Source organism: Phacochoerus africanus, chromosome X (genome assembly GCF_016906955.1).
Source record: "Phacochoerus africanus isolate WHEZ1 chromosome X, ROS_Pafr_v1, whole genome shotgun sequence".
Taxonomy (NCBI): domain Eukaryota; kingdom Metazoa; phylum Chordata; class Mammalia; order Artiodactyla; family Suidae; genus Phacochoerus; species Phacochoerus africanus.
The window spans coordinates 89,075,328-89,100,360 of NC_062560.1; the positions used below are offsets into that span (position 1 = coordinate 89,075,328).

The window sequence follows — 25,033 nt, forward strand, 5'->3', positions numbered from 1 at the left end:
TCTTGTGTTTTCCTCTGACTTATTTTTCAAAAACTTATCTTTTAAGAAAGATCTAGAACCACTTGTCAGAAGACGGAGAAAAGAGAAAGGGATAGGAAGAAAAGCATGTAACACCTATAAGTTGATTTAAGTTGAACATGTATATCATAATATATCTTCTATGAGATCATTGGCAGGAATGCCTGTCTCATTTGGGAGTCAGGGAAGACTTCACAGAGGAGGTAACGTTTGAGCTGGGGCTTTAAGGATTAGCAGTGGAGAAATGGCAGGGCATTCCAAGCAGAATACATAATGCGAACAAGAGCACAGAGCACAAAAGAGCACTACGTGTCCAGCAACTCTAACCAGCCTGGTGTCTGTTGCGCAGAGTTCTCTGGGTTAGGTGATCAAGGGTGAAGCGGAGACTATTTTTCCTACTTGGCCCACTTCCCCTGCAGCTCACTGCACAGTGCTGGGCACACACCCCGCAGGAGCTCAAGAAATACTTGTTGAATTGGGACGGGGTGATCGAGTGCGCTGGGAACCAGAGCCTCCGAATTCTTTCTCACGCACCCTCAGTATGACCTTGGCCAAGTCCCTTTTCTCAGGGCTGCGGCTTGCTGCTTAGTAATCAGCCGAGGGTGAGAAAGCGGGGGTGGAGGTTGGCCTGCGGCACCGAGCCCTTCCAGCGCCTAGAATCCCTGATTTGACGCGTGGAGCGGGGCGGGGCTGGGCGGGAGGCGCGGGCTGCGGCGAACCGAGATTCAGTTCCTCCTCCGCGCCAGCAGGGGGCACAGGGAGCAGCTTCTCGCCGCCCTTCCCCTCCCTGCGGGCGCCCGGCGGACTGCAGCAGTCGCGAGCCGCGAGCGCAGTGGGCGGGCCGGGCGGCGGCGGCGGCGCGGCGCGGCGCGGCGCTGCGCTGACTGGGTTGGGTCGGGCGGCGGCGGCGACGGCTGAGGCGGCTGCAGAGGCCACCGAGGCGCTGACTGGGTGGCCGGCGGGCCCCTGTGGCGTCGAGCAGCCCCTTCGTGCCGCCTGGCACTCCCGGGGCAGCGGTGGGCCGCGGCGCGCAGCCTGCCAGTGAGCTGCAGCGGGCACACCCCGGCGCAGCGGCGACTGCCGACAGGTTAGAGTGGGGGCAGGGACAGGCGCGGGAGCAGCCCGTGGCCGGAGTAGGAGCCCGAGCCAGGCCATCTCCAACCATGTCCGACGAGGCGTCAGCCACCACGTCGTACGAGAAGTTTCTAACCCCCGAGGAGCCCTTCCCGCTTCTGGGACCCCCTCGCGGGGTGGGCACCTGCCCGAGCGAGGAGCCGGGCTGCCTGGACATCAGCGACTTCGGCTGCCAGCTCTCCTCTTGCCATCGCACGGACCCTCTCCACCGCTTCCACACCAACAGGTACGAAGCTCCGCCGGGGCCAGGGGCTGATGGCCCACACCCCTGCCTCCCGGGTGTCCCCCATCCTGGCCCTCCGCCTCGGGTCTGCGCTTCCAGTCGTCCCCTCCCCCACCTTCCTCCGCCCTGCGCTCATTCCCGGGCTCCTTCCCTCTCCCTCTTTCACCTCTGCCCTCCGATTTTCCTTTTGGCCGGCATTTTACTCTCTCTTTACCCCCCTATTCATCTTCTGACCCAGCGACATCTCCCTCCCCCTTCCCGCTCCATCTGGACCCTGAGGATCTCAGGTCCCCACCCTGGATTTTTAGATGCTTCCCTGTTTCCATCAATCCGCCAAAGTTTAACCCCTTCCATTTCCGGTACGTATAGAGTGGGTTTCGGATGGCTTAGAATCAATGCAGGGATCTTCTGAGAGGTGGCATTTTAAAAGCTAGAATCTTCCATTTCGCAATTTTTAACCTGTCTCATAGCCCTATTTCTCATAGCCCCCCCCCCCATTTTTTAGTGAAGCTCTAGGAAACCTGACGACTCTTTTTTTCCTCTCCTCTATGAACTCTTTGCCCTAGCGCTTTGGGCTCTGCCAAGATGTATAAGCTTAAATCTGGAAGATTCCTTCCTGAAGCATATCCTTTGGTTTGCTCCCCCAGTGGAGGGATGGAGCTAAGCTTAGGATGGGCTTGTTTATACAGATTTATTCAGAGGATGCATCCCCTAACTGGTTTTTATTGGAAGGTACAGTGTTCTGGAGAATTCTCTCATGCAGACATTTAAATGTGTGTCAAATGTGGGGGATTTGAAGATGTTTTACACATAGACACAAACCGTGATATAGGTGCATATTACACACACACACACACACACACACACACACACACACGCCTGGGAGGTTGTGTGGAGAACAAGGGAGGAGGGAGGAGAAGAGGAATTCAGCTATAGAAAATACTGGAATTGAGTTAAGGAGTCTAGTTCTGATTTCTGATCCAGTTTACAATATGACCATGAACAAATCCCTCCACATTCTAATGTCTTTTGCATGCCCCCTCCTCCACGCCTTAAATCAGTCTACAGATTTACTGAGTTTATACCAAACCAAGTAGAGGGAATATATAAAATATGATTCTTACCTAAAAGGAAGTTACAGTCTGGAAGCAAGGTGTTACAATTAATCATAGAGAGCGTCACTATAAAACATTTAAAACGGAAGTGATAGTAAATTTGCTACAACTATTCCAAATCCTCATTGCAAAAATGAGGGAACTGAGGCCCACAAAGAAAAGACTGAGTTCAAGGTCATAAAACCGAGTTAGGCAAAGCCAGGATTACTTCTTTGAAGCCAGTGATGAAACTTGGAACGGAACTAATGGCTCCAGTGTTATAAATGGTTGTTATAGTTTCTTAGACTAACTCACAGAAGCTTTTTTAACCCTTGATGTGACTATAACATGAACACAATGTATTTATGAAATCAAGTGTGCTTAAGATAGTTGGAATTGGGAAATAAAAGAATATTTATGCACATATTTGATATTTAGGTTTTGCAGCATTGGGGTAAATAAACACAGGGAAGTTAATGTTCGCAGAAATAGCCTGCACTGACGATGAGGGCAAGGGAGTGGGGACAGGCTGAGGGTAAGCACTGCCAAAATATGTGGGGGGGATGGGAGGTGAAGCACGGCGAATAAATACATATCTTACAGCTTGTCCTGTTCTCTCTCCTCCTCCCCATTTTTCGTTGTGTTTTTCTAACCCTTTTCTCACAAACCTTGGTGCGGTCAAGGTTGTTTCCAAAATGAGGTGGTGAAGATAGAGGGGGAGGTTCAGCCCCAGTTTTCCCAAGTCAAGCATTATTTTTTCTAGTTACTGCCTGCTTTTTAAAAAACCTCCCTCTCCTTCAAGCTTTTCACAAGGCTTGGAGGTCTGATGTGTCCTGCTCTGTACCCTTTTCAGCAGAGATTATGGGAAGCAGAATTAACAATACTTAAAGGCAGATGATGTTTCCTCCCTAGGCTACTTTGCTTTTTAAATCTTTCCTCCTTCTGGAATGTTCTGCCTTCTTACCCCCTTCTCAAGATGGCGTTTGAGAAGACCATATGCTTCCAGTCATTCCTTTTCAGGAAGAAGCAGACAGCTAAATCATGTATATGGGCAAAGTTTAGATTAGGGAGTTCTTTTATTTTGGAGTTGTATGTGTCACTTTTTTCTTCACATCGCATCATTTTCCAAATCAAGCAACAGTCGGATCTGAATAGCAGAGTACTGATATCCTGCCTTGGGTTTAATCATTATAAAACAAGTTTTCATTGAAAGTAGAAAGCTTGTCGGAGGGTAGGTACTTGATTTACCTTTATATTTTGCTTCTTCCTTGTTGCCTGGTAACAAAACTGTGAAGATTGTTTAAATAATACCGTTGATAAGGTGCTTGTGATGATGAGTTTTTTGACTGCTTATATACTGGTCTCTGGGCTGTATATGCAGTCTTCATTAACCAAGAGCGTCAAGGCACTCTTGCTTTTTTTAAAATTTAGTTTTATTGAAGTATAGTTGATTTACAATGTTGTGTTAATTTCTGTTGTGCAGCAAAGTGATTCAGCCATACATAGACACATATCCATTCCCAAATAGGTTATCACAGAACATTAAGTAGATTTCCCTGTGCTATACAGCAGGTCCCCGTTGATCATCCATTCCATATACAAAAGTGAAGGCACTGTTACTTACGATCCCTAAATTTGAATGTTCGTGTTGTGTTCAGATTAGAATCACCCAGATTGGTGACGTAGATTGGTGTGTCACCCATCTAGGTTCAATAGAAAATAAATTACATGAACATAGCCAGCTTCATAAGAATTCACACTTTTCTAGGAGTATCTTTTAGGGTTTTATGACCAAGTTGGATTTGTATAGAATTTGGGGGAGGGGTAAAATAAATTTCAATAAGCCAAAAAATGTAATTATTGTTAACAGAAACATCAATATGGAATATATATATATTTTAAGGCTTTTTTGGTTCATCAGAGACAGGGTTTTTCTGATATACTTGTGGGTTTTCTCTTAGCATTTGTCCACTGTAACCTCCACTGTCATAAAAAAGGATATCATTTAGCAAGTTGAAAAATGTATAATGATATTAGTAGGTCCTATAATTAAGTTGTGAGATAATGGGGGTTAATATGAACTACTCAGTGTGTTGTTCTCTTTATCTTTCATGAGTACATCAGTACTTTGACACTGAACAATTGTGAAAAGCATGTGGGAGGACAGTGCCTCACTTTTGTACACCCTATTGGCAGGATACAAAATGAACTGCATATTGTATAAAACAGTTACTCAGTTTTGTGACTTCCGAGCCCCATTTTCAATCAGTATTAACTACAAAAAGCCCAAGACTACCATGCGCTTTTTGTTCCACCCACAGTTTTCCTATCTTGATAGAGAATTAGAGGTACAGAAGAGCTGTGAGTTGCAGGTAGAAGAACCTGCAACTTTCATGAAGTGAGATGGGTTACTGGGGGAGGGGAAATTTGGTTTGGGGACCTGTGACAAATTGAGAATGGGGATCAGGCTTTGGAGAACTGTCCTGGCTACATCTCTAGATTTGGGGATAATCAGAACAGAAATACCAGTAGTGTGGTAGAAGCAGAACTGTGGGTTACGAAGGTTGAGAGAATAGAAGAAACATTTCAATAAATTTAGTAGGGAAAGGAAGGAGAGATGTGGTAATTTGAAAAAAAAAAGTGAAGGCCTCTTCATTTTTTTTTTTTGCCTTGTTTAGTTTTTATTTCCCAAGAATAGATATTTTAAGCTTTTTTTTTTTTTTTTGCTATTTCTTGGGCTGCTCCCGCAGCATATGGAGGTTCCCAGGCTAGGGGTTGAATGGGAGCTGCAGCCACTGGCCTACGCCAGAGCCACAGCAACCCTGGATCCGAGCTGCGTCTGCAACCTACACCACAGCTCATGGCAACGCCGGATCATTAACCCACTGAGCAAGGGCAGGGACCGAACCCACAACCTCATGGTTCCTAGTTGGATTCGTTAACCACTGCACCACAAAGGGAACTCCAGATATTTTAGCATCATAGAAGCAGCCCACAGAAAAGGGAGAAATTGAAATTACGAGAGCAGGGGGGATGACAGGAAATGGATGGCATTTACTCAGAAGCCCAAATGAAAGAATTAGCCTTAGAAATGACCTGGAATGTTGTTTACTTCCCAGACTGTAGAGGGGTAAGAGGGATGTAATGATCCCAAGACAATTGAGGTCTCTGGGAAGAGAGTTGGAAATTTGAATGGCATAGGGGGGTTGTGTCTGCTCTCTAATTTGGGGCCTTGATGGTCAGTTGGGCTCCAGAGGAGTAGCAGAGGTCAGGGTGGCTGTATGGGGATTCTGGCAGGGAGTCAGTGATGAATTACAAGTGATAATAGGGAACTGTTACCTGAGAATGAATGGCATGGATTTGGAATTGCTTTCATTAACTTGACTGTAGGACTTTATTCCACAGTGCTCATTGCCTGGATTCTCATCCTGAAGGGTAATGAATGGTTAGGTCTACCTGAGAGAGAAAGGGCTGCAGAAGAGTGTATAAGTGTGCACATGCTTTTATTAATTTTACGAAAATACCTTCAAAAGCCCTTCATATGTGTATTCTTGCTGAAAAGCCTTGCAGATAAATGTTCTTGGCCTTCCTTTTTTTTTTTTTAATTAAAATTTGGGCAGCAAGCCTAGTTCTTGAGTTAAACCCCATTTTGTGGATTCTTTTCAACATTTTTCTTTTAAGATATGGAAAGTCTTCTCTGAATAATTTCATGGTTATAGCTAGGATCTTAATGTTAGGTAGTTTTCTCTTAGTGGAATAAGATGTACAGCTTTTGTAAATTTGAAGAATTCAGTGATGAGCACACATATACAGTGGTCTTGCATAACACATTTGAAACCAACAGAACAGCCTAAAAGAATCACTTAGGGAGTTCCCTGGCGGCCTAGCAGTTAAGGATTTGGGGTTGTCATTGCCATGGCTCAAGTTAGATCCTTGGCCCGGGAACTTCCAAATGCTGTAGATGTGGCCAAAACAAAAACAAAACCAAAAATCCACTTAAATCTCTATTATAAAAGCTCATTATAGAAAATTGTGGGCATATACAAAACTATAAAGACCACTTATTATCTTTTTCACTGAAGATAACAGCTGTCAATATTTTGATGTTACTTTTAAAGTTCTTTCTACACACATATATAATTTTAAAAGTCAAGATCAGTCTCTGTATAATTTCTGACCAAGTTATTTGCAGTTATATTTTGTTTTCTTTTTTAGTAGTCTGAAAAGTATGATTTTTCAGTAATCTGAAAATATGATTTTTTAATGATTCTAAAAACACCATTATTCAAATATTAATATATCATTTAATTATTCCCAATGTTCTGGGGCATTTGCTTTCCCTTTTTTTTTTTTTTTTTTTGCTATTGCAGTATTGTTTAGACATGTTTGTACATACATCTTTTTCCCAAATTTCTATTTGGGGAAAGGAATAGATTCTTAGAAAGGCAATTACTGGATCCAAAGGCATGAACCTTTTTAAAGCTCTTTATACAAAAACTACTAAATTGCTTTTCAGAAAGATTATGCCAATGCCAGTTTAACGTTCCCACCAGCAGTGGATGAAAGCACTTCCTACTTTGTTTTTAATCCATGTTGTCTTACAATAATGATAAAACATTTGCTTATTAGAAAAAATTCTATTACAGAATTTTTTAACTCTAAAAGTTTTTCTATTTTGTAAATGATTGTTTCAAGCATGAGGCCAGTTTCCTTGCTGTTGTTAATTTTTAAAAAGAAGAAAAAAGAACAAAGAGCTAAGGCTTCTAAGAATACCCAGAACCTTGTTATATCTGTTATAAAGTTATATATTTGGAAAACTGAAGAACATCCTGATTTTGCCCTAAGGTAAGAACACAAAACGAAGCCTATTCCTGATTCCTTTGTCAGTGATTTAATCATTAGATTGTTAAATATGGCGTAGTTCTTTTAAAAAGAGTCATCATTACTCATGAAAAAGAAGCACGTTTCTACTGAATTTTTGGAAGCTGAAAAGAAATTCTCATTAAATGCTTTTTCTGGTGCATGACCAGGATTTGGCACATTGAAGATACTGACTAAATGTTGAGTGTGTGAAAGCACAGAACTTGTAATTGCTGTTCACAGCTTTATATTGCCTTATTGCATGACCTAGGCAATTTGGTTAATTCTACTAAGTTTGTTGATTTTTTAAAAACAAGGATACTGCTTACCTAGCAAACATGTGATGAAACTAAGTAATATTACAGGTATTCTAAGATGCTTCAGATGAGTTTTAGATTTTTTCCTTTTTGTAAAGTTTGTTGACATCTACTTTTATATGTACTGAACTATAATAGTTTAGAGTGTGTGTGCGTTTCAATGCTTTAAAATACTCTACCTTTAGCACAAAGGTAAAAGGTGCCATAAAATTGTCAGGTTGCCAAATTTTGTAAAGCAAGAACTTTGGAATTAAGATTGGCTATATAAAATAAGAAGGGAAGTTAGAAAATGAAACAAGCAATTCAAGAAAAACCTGGATTTAATGAAGGATGAGAAACAACCTAATAATAGGTAAATAACAGGCTTTTCTTCAGGAAGTCATTATTTCAGTACCTTATTAGTGTTGGGCATACTAAATCATTGTTTAAGGATTAATTCTCTAGGCTACTGCCAAAGCAATGAAGATTATCTTGTTAATAATATCACGCTAGTGGAAATTTATAAAAGAAGACAGATTTGTAGATTTCAAGACCAAAAAAAAAAGAAAAATATATAACCCTGCAACAAGTAATACAGATAAAATGTTAATATTCTTAATAAAGAACTCTTATAAAATCAACAAGGAAAATATTAACACATCATAAAATGCTATAGCAAAATAGCTAATACATATTTTTAGTTTTGTTCTTGCCAGTAATCAAAGAAAATGAAATTAGTATAAAAGTGTTTTTCTCCTATCAGGTTAAAAAAAAAATTTAATGAGAATGCCAGTGCTTTTAAGGTGTAGTGAAATGAACACTTTTATATACTGCTTTGGGGAGTATAAATTGGTGCAGCCTTTTAGAAAGGTACTTGGGTTAAGTATACCATCACTCTTAGAAGTATTCATATTCTTTGACTCAGTAATTTACTTTCAAGTAATCTGTCCTGAGAGATTATATGTTTGGATCAATAATTATAAACAGAAAGGTTCATCTCATTATTATTTGTAATACCCCCAAAATTGGAAATAGACTAAGTATATGTTATTGAAGGAATAATGTTAAATATATTATGATACATTTAATCAATGGAATACTATACAAGCGTTAAAATGTTCTCAAGTAATATACTTGGGTAAATGTTCAGTATATAATGTTAGATGAATAAAAGCAGGAGGCTAAAATATATATGTATATTTCATATATATGTATACACACAGAATGCTGATTCTGTGAAAAAATAAATATATGCATGTAGAAAAAAGTACCAAAATACTATAGATTAGTTACTGCTGGTTAGTGAAATTTGTGGTCATTTTAATCTTCATCACTCCTTTTTTCCAACATCTTTGCAATGATCCTGCGTATCAATGATATGTAGAAGTTATTTAAATATAAGAAACATTTTGAGCTTCTGCCCTTTGTACTTTGTTGGTGCTTTGCTCTGCTTCGCAATGGCTACCCTCTTCCTTTAATGATAATAATAGCTGTCATGTATTGAGCACATTTTATATCTGCTGAATCTTCATGCATTCTCATATAATGTTCACAGTAACTGCATTTTAAAGCTGAGGTCCCATGGAGTTCCCACTGTGGTGCAGTGGGTTCATGATCTGGCTTGTCTCTGTGGAGGCACTGGTTCGATCCCGGCTCCTGACCTGGCATGGTGGGTTAAATAAGGATCCAGCATTGCTGCAGCTGTGGTGTAGGTCAAAGCTCCAGTTTGGATTTGATTTCTGGCCCTAGGTACTTCCATATGCCAAGGCTGTGGCTGAAAAAGGGGGAAAAAAAGATGAGGACTCAGGCTTAGAGAGGGTGTGTTTTGCTTAAGATCAAACAGCAAGTAAGTGAAAGAGCAAGAATTTGAACTCAGTCTGGCTTCAGTCAGTCAAATATGCAAATATAAAAGTAGAGAATAGTGTAATGAACTCCATATACCCAGCATGCAGCTTCAACAATTAATACATCACTGTGCTTTATCTATACCCCTACTGATTCCTCAACCTCTTATTATTTTAAGGCAAATTGTGGACATATTTTATGCATAAATATTTTAGCATATATCCTTAAAAATAAGGGCTCTTTTGAAAATAATCACAATATCATTATATTTAAAAATATATTCATATTCCTATAAATGTCATAAATATCCTATCAGTATCTTAAAATCGTGTATTTTGTAGTTTCCATTGTGATTTATTTTGTGTGTTGCTTTTAAGGTGGAACTTAACTTCCTGTGGAACAAGTGTGGCCAGCTCAGAATGCAGTGAGGAGCTGTTTTCATCGGTTTCTGTTGGAGATCAAGATGATTGCTATTCCCTATTAGATGACCAAGACTTCACATCTTTTGATTTATTCCCTGAGGGGAGTGTCTGCAGTGATGTCTCTTCTTCTATTAGCACATACTGGGATTGGTCAGATAGCGAATTTGAATGGCAGGTAGGTTTTTGTTTTCCTTATATTGCCATTGTTACTCCATAAGTAGAAATATGAATTTCTGTTTTGGTATTTTCATCTCCCTCAACGTAAATTTCTCTAGTGTTTAGCTAGTCCAAGAGATTCTCTGACAGCATTAAGAGTTATATGAAATATGTGTCTTTTATTTTTGCTAATGAACCTTTTAAGGCTTCTCATGCTATAGATACCTTTTGTACATTTTCATGTAATTTAGTACTTGTATAAAGTTGCTGTTACATATCATCAGTACCTTTTTGTTCATGAATCCAATCAAATTTACTCTTCACTAATAAATAGCCTTCATGTTCTTATAAGCATATACCTTTACACAGGGTCACATTATACATCTAAGATCACAAACCACTGTTATCATAAATAATTTTTCATTATGATCAGAAATATAATTTCTCATTTTATAATCTTATTTTCATCACATGTAGAGATATTTTTCACCCAGTTTTTTTTTCTTCCGTGGCATGTATACCACGTAAAATGGATTTGTGGCAAATTGCACTCATCATAAGGCAGCATTTCCAGACAGTCTTTCAGAAAATAAAGATCATGTTATTGCAACATCCGTTTTCTGATTGTAAAGGAAAACAACATTTGAAGCTAAAATATACAGTAACTGTTACTGTATACAAAAATATACAGTAACTGTTGTATTCAACCAATACTTGAATACCTACTATGTTTGAAAGCCATCTAAATATTTGAAGTTGTTTTCTAAAAGAGGAATCAAATATTTTATTTCAGTTTTTATTAAAATATCAAACAATACAGAATGACACAAATTAAAAATAAATCTCCAAGTCCCACTCTGCTGTGATTACCATTGGTAAGAGCTTGTGCAGATAAAAGTAGGTTTGCACAGTATTAAAAAGACACACAAAAATGGGAACATACTTCAACCACTGTTTGGCCCTCTGTTTTTTTCAACTAATACATCCCATTCTTTGTGATAGTTGCATCATAACTTAATTAATTCCCTATAATGAATATTTAGATTGGTTTCAGTTTTTTCTTGTTATAAACAATGCTATACTGAAAATTAAGAGGTTTTTAAAGTAGAAAAAATAATCCGTCTATTTTTATATTTTATATTATTTCAAATGCTTCTATTTCATATATAGTTATAAATAGGATTTAGATAAAAATTATCAAAAAATTTTTAAGTTGAGATAAAGTGCACCATTTTAATAATTTCAATATGTGTAATTCAGTAATTTTTAATATACTTACAGTGTTGTACAGCCAACACCACTATCTAATTCCAGGACATTTCTACCATGCCAAAAGAAGCCCATATCAGTTAGCAGATAGTACCAGTCCCCCCATCCCCATCACCTGGCAACCACTAATTTACTTTATGGATTTGCCTTTCTGAACATTTCATATAAACGTACTCATATAATATGTGGCCTTTTGTGGCTGGAGTCTTTCACCTAGCATAATGTCTTTAAGGTTCCTCCATGTTATAGCATGTAACAGTATTTCATTCCTATCTTAAGTCAGCTTAAGCTGCCATAACAAATACTGTAGACCGGGTGGTTTAAGCAACAAACACTTATTTCTCACAGTTCTGGACCCCAAAAGTCCAAGATCACAATGCCATCCTGCTCAGGTTGTGGTGTGTACCCTCTTCCCGGTTGGCAAATGGCTGCCTTTTGCTGTATGCTCACATAGAGATGAGGCAGTGACCTCTGGTCTCTTGGTCTGCTTATACGGTCATCAGTCCAATCATGGAGGTTCTACTCTCATACTTCATATAAACCTAATTACCTCCCAGAACCCCACGTCCAAATATCATCACACTGGGGATTAGGGATTTAAGATGTGGATTTGGGAGGTGACAAACATTTAGTCCATAGCAAGTTTTTTATGGTTGAATATTCTATTTTATGGAAAAATCACATTTTATTTATTCATTCATCAGCTGATGGGTTTATGTTCATTTGGGGGCTGTTACAAATAATACTGCTATTAACAATCAGGTAGGTTTTCATATGGATGTATATTATTATATACACTGGAGTTTCTGGGTCATGTGAGAACTTTACGTTTAATTTTTGAGGAAGTGCCAAAGTGGCTGTACCATTTTACATTTCCACTAGCAATATATCAAAGTTCCAGCTTCTCCACATCATTGTCTTTTTTATTATAGCCATCCTATTATGTGTAAAGTGATAATTCATTGGTTTTGATTTGCATTTCCCTAGTGACTAACGATGTTGATCCTCTTTTCATGTCCACTTGTATATCTTTTTTGGGAAAATGTCTATTCAAATCCTCTATTCATTTTTGAAGTGTTGTCTTTTATTGTTGAATTATAAGAATACTTTAAATATGATGGCTACTAGACTCTTATCATATATGTGATTTGGAAAAACATTTCCCATTTGTCTTTTCACTGATAGTGCCTGTTCACTTGATAGTGTCCTTTAATACACAGAAGTTTCAATTTTCAAGACGTCCAAATGATTTTTTTTCTTGGAATGTTTTGCTTATAATGTCATATTTTAAAAACCATTGATTGATCCAGGGTCATGTAGTTTTTCATCTGTTTCCCTCTTAGCGTTTTAGAGTTTATTTTCCTACATCTAGGTCTTTGACCCTTTTGAGTTACTTTTTGTACACGGTATAAGGTAGGAATCTAAATTCATTCTTTTTGCATGGAGATATCCAGTCGTCCCAACACCACTTGTTGAAAAGCTATATTTTTTTCCTCATCTAACGGTCTCAGTACACTTGTGGAAATGAATTGGTCATAGACATGTGTAGGTTTAGTTCTGGACTCTCAGTTCTATTCCATAGATACATATGTGTGTCCTTAGGGCAGGATATCCTTATCCTTATGTTTTGTTTATTCTAGCTTTGTAGTAATATTTGAAATCAGGAAGTGTGAACCCTCCCACTTTGTTCTTCTTTATCAAGATTGTTTTGGCTATTTGAGGGCCTCATTTTTAGAATCAGGTTGTCCATTTCTGCAAAAAGGGTAGTTGAAATTTTGATGGGGATTGCATTGAATCTATAGATGAATTTGGGGAATATTGCTATCTTAACAGGATTATTAAATATTCCAGTCCATGAACATGGGATGGAATGTCTTTATTTATTTAGGCCTTCTTTAATTTCTTTTAATGTTGTTTTATAGTTTTCAGTGTTTAAGTATTATAGCTCCTTGGTTCAGTTTAATTCCTAAACATTTTATTCTCTTGATACAGCTGTAAATGGATTTATTTTCTTAATTTCATTTTTGGATTATTCATTGCTAGTGTATAGAAATACAGTTGTTTCATATAATGATTTTATATCTTGCAACTTTGCTGAACTCCTTTATTATAAGCTTTCATAGATTTTTTTTCTTCCTTTTTTTTTTTTTTTGCTGTTTCTAGGGCCGTTTCCACAGCATATGGAGGTTCCCAGGCTAGGGGTCTAATTGGAGCTGTAGCCACTGGCCTTTGCCAGAGCCACAGCAATGCAGGATCTGAGCCACGTCTGCAACCTACACCACAGCTCACGGCAACGCCTGATCCTTAACCCACTGAGCAAGGCCAGGGATCGAACCCTCAACCTCATGGTTCCTAGTTGGATTCAATCACTGTGCCATGACAGGAACTCCAGATTATGTCATTAGTGAATAGAGGTAGTTTTCCTTCTTCCTTTCCAATCTGAATAGTTTTTTTTTTCCTTGCTCAGTTGCCCTGACTAGATTTCCAGTACAGTGTGAAATAGAAGTGGCAAAAGCAGGCATCCTTGTTTTTCTTTTCCTGATCTTGGGGGATAAGCTTTCAGTCTTTCACCATTGAGTGTGTTAGCTGTAGATTATTCATAAACGCCCTTGATTATCATATAAAGGCATTTCCCTTTTATTTCAGCTTTGTTCAATGTTTTTATCTGAAAGGGTGTTAGCTTTTGTCAAATGCTTTTTCTGCATTTGTTGAGATGATCATGCAGTTTCTTTCCTTCATTCTATTAGTATGATGAATTACATTGATTGATTTTTGTATGTTGACCCACCCTTGTATTCCTGGGATTAATCCTAATTGGTCATGGTATATAATCTTTTTAATGTGCTGCTGGATTTGGCTTATTAGTATTTTGTTGAGGACTTTTGCATCTGTATTCATAAGGGATATTGGTCTGTAATTTTCCTTTCTTGTGATATTGTAGTATCATTTTGGCCTCATAGAATGAGTCAGTGTTCCCTTTTCTTCTGGATAAGACAGTATAATAAAATTTCCTCATTTAACATATAAACTTTTTCATGACCTTCAAATTACTCATTTAATGAGTATATAATATTCCTGGTACTAGATGTTCCAGAACCTATGAAGACATTCCCCTATTTACATCTGTTTAATTTTTTTCTATTATATATAACACAGCAGTGAGCATCTTTGTGTGGGTACCTTTTTATTCTTCAGTGCCTCACTATTTTAAAGTTCACATTTTGTATTTAAAATCAGACTATAAGGATTCTTAATAAAGTGTAATCGGATGGAGTTCTGCTCATTCTGAGAAATATTTTTTTCTGCTTATTTCATGTGACTTATTTAGAGTTCTTATCCATAGTGTTGCAAAGTCGCAGGCGGTTTTTAACTTTAATTGCTGACTTCTTCACTCATTTTATGTGTAGAGTGGAAAACTATCCCCAACCACTCACCATTAATGCACATGACTGACTACAACATTGAAACAAAAATAAGGCCTGCCTTAGTAATGTGTTTTCCCGCTTCTGAAATTGGAGTGTGGGTACTCTGTTGCCATGGATATTTGCTATTTAAGTATGCTGAAAGGTTTCAAATGCTCTCTTGTCTTTGTGGGGTATCATAATGATGAACAGTAAATTATCCCAGAAGGTAATTACAAATTATGTGTTAGAATTAATATAGGCTAAAAATTGTTGACTGTAGTTTAAAAATTCATATTATCTCTGTTGTGATTAAAATATGTATCTGTTTAAATCTTTCTTTTAAACAGATGTTTTGGTTACTACTAAAGTAAATATAAATGATTCATATATTCTCTGGGAAAAGAAATGCTAACTACTTGATAAGGCAGGATTTTAACCTTGGAATGAAATAGCATTTTAGCATTTGAAGTAGCATCAAAGCATTTTGCTTTGCTGATAGTTTCCTTTGCTTGCAGTCCTTTTATTATTAAAGATATATTTGACTAGTCTTAGAGCCTGAGAAATTATTTTATTGTTGAGCAGGAAAGCATAGAAAATTTAAAGAGTGAGTAATTCAGCTGTCATGCTTGAAACCTAGAGGTGCAATTTGAAATTGCACATCAGCTGTTATAGAAATGAGCTTTCTCATAAAATTTTGCTGCATACTGCAGAAAATATGGCAGAGGTTTGATTTAATTCTCCTTACTTGCACAATTACTGATTATAATATAAATATAGCAAATATTGTTGTCCATGAAAAATATGAGAGGAGAATTATTAAGCATTTTTATCCTGAAATATATTATCAGTTATAAAATGGAAAATCACTGATCTAATAAATACACAGGAGCCCTTATAATTAATTCTCCTGTACATCTGCAGCTCTAATCCAATATCTCCAATTGACTACTTGGCATTTCCACTTGAATGACCTTATTATTTAATGCTAACCCATTATCTGATGCTGAATCGTTGATCAGTAATGTAACTTCAAATTAGTGTTTTCATGGGGGAAAAAAAAAACACTGCTTTGTGACATGTCTTCTGGTGTATTGAAAAATGACTATTGTCATTTTAAAGGACACTTGTGCTTTTCTCATTATCACTACAAACTCTCCATTTTCCAAATTGCGTTCTTCTCTCATTCCAAACTACGTGGAGGGCAAGACGGCCCAACACAGTTCTGGACTATGTGGATTGGATTTGTTTTCTGCTTTGGATGCTGCCTGTAACCATGTGACCCTCCCTGGATATCATTTTTCCCTTATTTGTAAAATGAGGTGTTGGGCTAGAACTATAGAACATTGCTTCAGGTCTCTTGCTATAGAAAGTGAAGTCTTCAGGGCTTGTATGTTAACCTAGATGGGTTATGGTCAAATGGCATATGGTCATTTGACTGTTATCCATATCCATACAGTCTTGTAAATTGTACTTCATTTGAAATTTTCCTTATCTATTCTCATTATTCTTTCCATTTCTGCTTCTCTTAGTCCAGGCCTAGATCACAACAAGAGCTTCCTAATTCTGGTCTTTCCTCACTATTTTGTCCCCATACTAATTTTTTTGTTTTTTGTTTATTTCTTTTGGGGTTTTTTTTTTTTTTTTTGGCCCAAGGCATGAAATTCCTAGGCCAGGGATTGAACAGCAGCCACAGCAGTGACAGCACCAGACCCCTGACCATTAGCCTACCAGGGAACTCCCCCATACTGTTTTTTAACTCATCTTCCCTCAAGACCAGTTTCATCATTACCTCTACTTAGAAAATGTTTTTGGTCATATAACAGTTCTTTTTTTTTTTTTTTTTATTAAGCTTTCAAATTCCTAGCATTGATTTTCTGTTTTAATTATATTGGTTTCCTTAACCTCATCCTAGGTTTTTTCCCTCCACCTCTAGGTTTTTGTTTTTTTATTTTATTGTATTGGAGTTTAGTTGACTTAAAATGTTTTGTTGGTTTCAGATGTACAGCAAAGTGAATCAGTTTTATAGATTTTGTGTGTGTGTGAATGTGTGTGTGTGTGAGTGTGTGTGTGCATGTATCTCCATTCTCTTTTCCCATATAGGTTTTACAAACTACTGAATAGATTTCCCTGTACTATACAATAGGTTCTTGTTAATTATCTGTTTTATAAAGTAGTGTGTATTCTCCTTACCTGAATGCCTCTTCCTTTTCCCCATGCCATCATTCCAAGAGACTACCTTATGAAACTTAACCCAGCCGCTTTAGCAACATGTAGTATTCTCTAAGGGTTTATGATACCTTTTTTAAAGGTATAAAGCCATGGCAAAATATAGAAAAAGGGAGATACATCAATTTATTGTGTGTCACCTGTGTGCCAGACGTTACCTCATTTAAATATCTCAACAGTCCTTTGAGATGGATGACAGTAACTTACTGAAGATTCTGAGGCTCAAAGAAGCAAGCTAAATTCCACAAGATCACATGGCTAGTGAGCAGTGGGACTGGGATTTGAACTGTTTGGTATCTTTTAACTTCTCCCCAGGGAAAATATAGCCAAAGAACTGTTAATTGCCTGTTTTTTTACCACCCACCTCCCAACAAACACATAAACAATTAAAGGCTGGAATTAAAGTGCTTAACATATAGTATGGCATTTAGCAGATATTCCCTAAAGGTTTAAATGAAGTTTTTTCTTAAATATTGAGAGTATAGATATTTTGAGAGTTCCTTTCTCTACTTAATTTATCAAGGGAGCTTGCAGTAAGGTGAGGCCTTTCATCTGGTAAGGAGTATCTTGTTTTGTTATAGGAACCCCAGGGAGATCTTTAACATTAGTAATGTTGTGATTTGAAGTTTTTCAAAGGGAAAATAGCAAAATATTTTATTGACATTAAAGGCTGGAAAAGAGATCGCCTTCATTCATATGTGTGCATTGGCAATCATTCTTTTATGACGTTGACTAGATGACATTTGTGCTAAGGGTGAACAATTCAAGCAGTGTTAGTTAATGCGATTTTAAAGGAAATAATACAGATTGTTGGATGTCACATATGCACTTGGATTCATCAATGACTGTCAAAATGAAAATGCAGTTTTTAATAGTAATAGCTGATTTAGATAACTTCGGTCTAAACATGGTCACTTTGCATAGTGATCAACCCCATTTTGTGGCTTCAGTCATCTCTTCTAATGCAGTTGACTCCCCAGTGCCCACCCCTTTGTAGTTCTCTAAGCTTTAATCTTGCAACTTTAACTCACTGCTAGGTATTTCCATTGGTGCCTTGTCATCTCAAACCTGTATTCATTATTTGCTATGTTGTTTAATTACAGGTTTGTGCTATTGTATTATCTTTCCAAGTAGAATATAAAGTTCTTGGAGTTCCCGTCGTGGCTCAGTGGTTAACGAATCTGACTAGGAACCATGAGTTGGCGGGTTCGATCCCTGGCCTTGCTTATTGGGTTAAGGATCTGGCGTTGCCGTGAGCTGTGGTGTAGGTTGCAGACGCAGCTCGGATCCCGCATTGCTGTGGCTCTGGCATAGGCCAGTGGCTACAGCTCCAATTAGACCCCTAGCCTGGGAACCTCCATATGCCGCAGGAGTGGCCCTAGAAAAGACAGAAAGACAAAAAAAAAAAGAATATAAAGTTCTTGTGTAAGGACCATGACTTATACTCCTTTGAAATCCTTATACCTATCATAGTGCTATGGATACAATAGGAGACCAAGTACATGTGATTGCAATAATCTTCATGGCTAAAGTGGCTTTTCTTTTTTGGTAACTTCAAAAACCTAGTAATCATCTAGAGTTCAGATATAATTGCAAAGTCAGTAGAACCAAAACAACAATAAAAGGTACTGTTTTGTACCTTGTAAAAACAAAAGCAGAGTTCCCGTTGTGGTGCAGTGGTTAACGAATCCAACTAGGAACCATGAGGTTGCGGGTTCAATCCCTGCCCTTGCTCAGTGGGTTAATGATCCGGCGTTGCCGTGAGCTGTGGTATGGGTTGCAGACGCGGCTCGGATCCTGCGTTGCTGTGGCTCTGGCATGGGCCGGTGGCTACAGCTCCGATTGGACCCCTAGCCTGGGAACCTCCATGTGCCACGGGAGTGGCCCAAGAAATACCAAAAAAAAAAAAAAAAAGCATTATTTTTGAAAATTGTTATGTATTCCTTGTAGAAGAAAATATTTTATTTTTTTATGAATGACTTAAAATTAAATCCATCCTGGCAATGAATATGTTTATTACCTTCATTGTGGTGATGGTTTCACAGGTGTATGCATGTATCCAAAGTCATCAACTTGTATATATGAAGTATGTACGGTCCTTTGTATATCAGTTGTAACTCAATAAAGCTATAAAAAATTAAATCCATTCTAACTGGCTTTTAATAGGCAGTATAAAACTATAGCACATCTTTTTGCTGATTTGATTTTTTTGTGTGATAGCCTTGCTTGCTTTCTCCCTTATTGACATGTTGTCTCTTACCATTTTTTCTAGTTTTTTTTTAAATAATACTTCTGGTCCTTATGTGTTTTTCTTTATATTAACAACATATTTTAAACTATTTTAATTGTCTCGAGGTTATTAATACTGACTTGACAGGGGCCATGATTTATTTGTCCTTATATTGGCAGTATGTCTAGCACAGTGTATGACAAAAAGCCAGGTAGTGGCAAATCACTCAAGTCTCCTGAGATGGAGACAGGAGCTCCATGTTCATTATGCTGTGTTAGCCTTAGTGTACATTCGCATTACGAATTTAAAACCTTAATGATGATTGACTCAAGTTAGCATTTTAACAAGTCTTGATTGTGATTTTAAGCTTTTGGAAAATACCTCTCATTGAGTGAGTGACTATATATACAAAGAACATGTTGATGTTGTTACTTTGTCTAAAATAGGAGTGGATCAGAGTTAATGTCTTCTGTATTTGGCATTAGCCTTTTATTAATTTTTAATCAATACGAAACATGTTGTGGCATTAAATTTTACTTTTTAAAAATTTCACTTTCCCTACCCCCTTCTCTTTATTTTTATAAAGTTACCAGGCAGTGACATTGCCAGTGGAAGTGATGTACTTTCCGATGTCATACCCAGTATTCCAAGTTCACCGTGCCTGCTTCCTAAAAAGAAAAACAAGCACCGGAATTTAGATGAACTTCCTTGGAGTGCAATGACAAACGATGAGCAGGTAGAGATCTTGACATTCTTTTTTGTTTGTTTGTTTTTGGTCTTTTTAGGGCTGCACCTCTGGCATATGGAAGTTCCCAGGCTAGGGGTGGAATCAGAGCTATATAGCTGCCAGCCTACGCCACAGCCATAGTAACGCTGGATCCGAGCTATGCCTGTGACCTACACCACAGGTCACGGCAACGCCAGATCCTTAACCCAATGAGTGAGGCCAGGGATTGAACCTGCATCCTCATGGATACTAGGCAGGTTCGTTACCATTGAGCCATGACAGGAACTCCTCACCATTCTTAATTATAGGTGGAAAATATATGAAGCTTGATTTATTGCCTGTTTAAAGCTACTGGATAAATTTGGATTGCTTGGTAAATATGAATTTGAGCTTTAATTGTTTTGCACGGAACAAATACAATATTAAGTGCTTCTGATATTTAAAACATTGTAAATTACTCACTAAAAGATGAAAGGTTTTGGCATTGATCTTATTATAATTTTTCATCATATAGGTGGAATATATTGAGTATCTGAGTCGTAAAGTCAGTACTGAGATGGGTCTTCGGGAGCAACTTGATATTATTAAAATAATTGATCCTTCTGCTCAAATCTCCCCTACAGACAGTGAGTTTATTATTGAACTTAACTGTCTCACAGATGAAAAACTGAAGCAGGTATGTAAAGAAAATACAGATTGTACAGCTATTGAAAATACCATTGTTTTATGTCATGTATACTTGAATAGTCATATGTAAATACATAGATCATTAAGGTCAAAATCACTGCTGTGAAATGTAAATACATAGATAATTAAGGTCAAAATCACTGCTGTGAAATATTAGAACATGGGGTTTTAAGATGCTCTATGTACCTCTCACCTAGCAGTACCTTTCTGAGATCATGGGCATCTAAAACCTGCTTTTTAGTTGTGTAGATTTTGAAACATAATTTCACAATTTAAGGGGTGTTTATGCTAAGGTATAGATTTATTCTAACTCAGCTTAAAAAAGACCAATTGACAGAATCAAAATACTGATTTTTGAGAGCTGTGCTTGAGTGAACATCTGAGCTGGGGAATTTAAGTAGGCTTATGGAGTAATTGAGCCTGGCTAATTTTCCTTCTGCTATTCTGAAATACACATTTCTAGTATCTTCTAAATATAGTCTTTTTCTCTGGTACATAGCTGAATGTTCTACTTTGGTTTTGGTTTTTACAATTTTTTTGCATTTATCATTTGTGAAAAATTTCTCTCATTTTGGTATTTCTCTCAACAGACATAACTATAATTTTCTACATTCCAGCCCATTTTTCATTAGTATGGTAAATTGATTCCTTGCATTTGAAGACAGGTACTGTGGGCCCCTAGCTAAGATCTGAGAAACACCTTAATCTTAGATGTAATCAGCAATTTACTTAAATCAACTTAAGTGGTGGCCTTAAAAAAAAACCTTATCTCATCTATTTTTATTGTTAGTTTCTGTTTTTGAGTGGTATTTTCTTAAAATCCTAAATTCTGAAGACTAGTGGCCTTCCACTTACTGATTATACTTTATTTCCTTTAAAAAAATCTAGCTTCATAATCTGTATTCTAGAATTTTGAAAATTGTCAATTTTTCTGGTACTTGTTTGGGCATTTAGAGAGTCTTTATATTCTGCCTGTGTACATCTGTAGCAGTTTTGACAATCTTTAATATATGTACAGTATTCTTCTTTCCTCCAGTATTTTGAGGGCAGAACATTAGGGAACAACACTAACCAGTTTCTGTCTGTCCTTTCCAAGGTCAGAAACTATATCAAGGAGCATAGCCCTCGCCTACGGCCTGCAAGAGAGGCCTGGAAGAGAAGCAACTTTAGCTGTGCAAGCACCAGTGGAGTGAGCGGTGCCAGTGCCAGTGCCAGCAGCAGCAGTGCCAGCATGGTCAGTTCTGCAAGCAGCAGTGGGTCCAGTGTTGGAAACTCTGCTTCAAACTCCAGTGCCAACATGAGTCGAGCACACAGTGACAGCAACTTGTCTGCAAGTGCAGCAGAGCGGATTCGGGATTCAAAAGTAAAACGTCTAATCAATACAAAACTTTACCTTTCAATATTAACATTAGTATTCCTTCATATAAATTTCTTGGAGAGTTAAAATTATCCTGCTGTCTAGATGCCTGTGGGTTTTGGTTTTAATTGAACAAGCAGGATTCTCTGCTATTGAACAAAGCCCTCTAGGCTGAGTGCTTTGAAAAGCTGTTTTGACCCACAGCCATATCACCTTCAATTTTATCTGATTTTTGTGTCTGTTTTAAGTAAGATAAATTGATGGAAATAATGAGTGAGTCTCAAGATTGCAATACTGACTGCAACTTACTATTGAGCGGATCTTACTATGTTGCTGATGTTGCTGTCTATTCGCTCCTAAAAATGTTCCGTATATGTCTTTTGTGTGTAAGTGTTTTCTTAATGTTTTAATCTTGAATGTTTCTTCTTAACTCGTTTTAAAATGTAATAATGCTTTCTCTCATTTCTGTCTATTTTCACAGTTGAAAAAATTCTGTGTGATATTATTGGGAACATTAAAAAATAGGAAGTTTAAGTGTATAGGGAATGGTTCTGTGATGCTTAGCAGGGGAGTTTGGTTCTTTGCAGTGGCCACAGTCTAGAGCCAATGTATGGATATGATAAGAGTATCTCTATAACTCTTTGGGAACCCAGTGGTGACTAGAAGATAGACAGTGATTCCTTCCCTGGTTCTTACCGAAGTAGCAGAAACATTGCCAGTTTTCTTGGTTGCCAAGGGTTTCCTCTGGATATGTGGTCATTCATTTTTGGCATCCATTCACCAGTGACGAGGAATAGCGTACCCACTGAATTTCTAATGGGCTTTTAAGATGGTATTTGCTTAATATGAAAAAGACATGGTTCTTTCCTAGCCATTATAAAATTGCTAGTGCTTTTGGGTGCAAGGCCCCTTTAAAAGCATAAGTACTAGAGATTTTGGTGGAGTTCTCTGCATTTGTTCACTACGTGTTTATTACCCTGCACTGACACCAGTGTGCCTTAATTTGATATTTAAAAAGTCTTAGAAAATGATTGGTTATCCATAATTGGTCAGATGATCAAGGTTCAACCCTTCCCTCTCAGAAGAGTCACTCATCAAATACCATATATATAGAATCTTGAATCGTTTTCAAGTCTAAGCTTTTGGCTCACTTACTGGAACCAGGATGTACTGCAGAGGAATTTGAACATTCCTAATCTGAAAGTGTAGAATTTGATCCATAAAATACTTTGGGATGGATATGCCTGAACTGAACTTTACTGATTTAGAAATTTTTATTTTGACAGAAGCGATCCAAGCAGCGGAAGTTACAGCAGAAGGCCTTACGCAAGAGGCAGCTGAAAGAGCAAAGGCAGGCTCGGAAGGAGAGGCTCAGTGGGCTCTTCCTTAATGAAGAAGTGCTGTCCTTGAAAGTGACTGAGGAAGACCATGAAGCAGATGTAGATGTTCTGATGTAATAAGGGTGACTTTATCAGTGTTCTTTCTAAGCATTAAAGTATTCTATCCTTATTTGTTTACATGCATCTTGACCAAACTTTTGGTTAGAGCTGTGCTTATGTACCTTTAATAATTTAGGTCAGTGGTTCTCAGCAGCTGGTCCTTGAGTCAGCCGCTTCAGCATCACCTGAGAAGTTGTTAGGAATGCATATTCTTGGGCCCCACCCCAAGACCTAGTGAATCAGAAGTTCTGGCGGAGAGGCCTAGCATTGTGTTTTAACAGGCACCAGATTATTCTGCCACACACTCTAGTTTTAAGAACCACTGATTTAGTAAATGTTTTAACTATTTAAACTTTAGGGTGGTTAAATGGGCTTTTTCAGACTAGTACTTTTACAGTTTAGAAGATTTCAAGGTATTGCTGACAAATAGTGTATTATGTCAGTATACATGTGTGGAGATCATTATTCAGTTTCCTTCTTAATGTTACAATTACTTAGTTTTTTTAAAGGGCCATAGTGTAATTCTAAATTTCTAGTGGACATCTTTTTTTGCAGTTGTGGAGGTGAAGTGTGGATTGCTGTTTACAATAGTGCCTTCATTAAGTTTAGTTCTATCTGTTTTCATTCATTATTAACTCAAAAGTGTAAAAAAAAGGCCCTAATATCTTTCTTGTTTTGTTTTTCACTTTATGTGAATTCAGAATCTTTTCTGTAAGTGATGACTACTGAGAAAATGTTACTAGTAGCTGAATTTTAGACTTGATACTATGTTGATTAACATTCAAATGGAGAAATCAATTAAGCAAAACAACCAATTCTGCTTTTCCACTGCTTTTTGAAATTTTAGGCTGTGAAATTGTCTTAAAGGCAGAAGATATCTCTATTAAGTTCTTTTTGTAGGTCTTTTTATTTTCAGCACAGCTCTAATTTTAAAATAATTGCTATAACAGCTTTTGGCATGTGAATAGGTTAATGTTCAAAATTAACTAAAGAAAACCCTTACAGTTCTGCTAAACTCAATAAATCGCTAGATATACACTGAGCAGTGAGATGCAGAAAAAAAAAATTTAGCTTCTTGGCTACTAATAGAACTCTAATTTTAAATGTGAAATCATGGAGTCTTTTAAAGTATTTTCATGGAGTTTGTCATCATGAACATTAGAAGTAGTGTGATTCCTTTTATTTTCCCACACATCTTTAAACATTCACATGGATTAAAGAAAATGGAAACTGATACTACTGACAATCAAGCTGCTTTCTGACTTTCATAATTTTCTTTTTATTATGGAAACTTGGGAGGTAATCATGCTTTTGTAGGAGGAGTTGCAATCAATATTTTTTTAAACTCTGGAGTCAGATGTTGATAGATTCCTACTTTTTTTCACATTGTATCATATCAATTGTTAAAAAGATGAATAACTTAAACTCTTAATTCTCATTTGATATAAAGGCTTAACCTTTGCTTACAATCATGTGTTTTGAAATTTTGATTCCATTTTGGTTTCTAAGGTTAAAGAATTGAAACTGAGGGAAAGAAATTGATACATTGCAGCTTTGCTGAGGTCTGTGGTATGATTGTAACATTTCGAAGACTACTAAATTCATACTTTAAAATTTTTAAAGTATATATGTGTATATGGTTATCA

At 37.5% G+C, this 25,033-nt stretch overlaps 1 protein-coding gene across 2 annotated transcripts; it reads left to right on the forward strand.

Moving 5' to 3' along the window:
* Window positions 1–852: 852 nt before the first annotated feature.
* FAM199X (family with sequence similarity 199, X-linked) lies at window positions 853–25,033 on the forward strand. 2 transcript variants are annotated; one of them, XM_047764976.1, is made up of 6 exons: window positions 853–1,378; window positions 9,848–10,067; window positions 19,764–19,913; window positions 20,419–20,580; window positions 21,688–21,954; window positions 23,235–25,033. In XM_047764976.1, exons 1-6 carry the CDS (start codon window positions 1,182–1,184, stop codon window positions 23,403–23,405), a joined length of 1,167 nt encoding a protein of 388 aa, XP_047620932.1. In that variant the 5' UTR covers window positions 853–1,181; the 3' UTR covers window positions 23,406–25,033. The 2 variants fall into 2 exon arrangements, with proteins under 2 accessions (XP_047620932.1, XP_047620934.1); XM_047764978.1 differs by having other exon boundaries at window positions 894–1,378; window positions 21,688–21,825.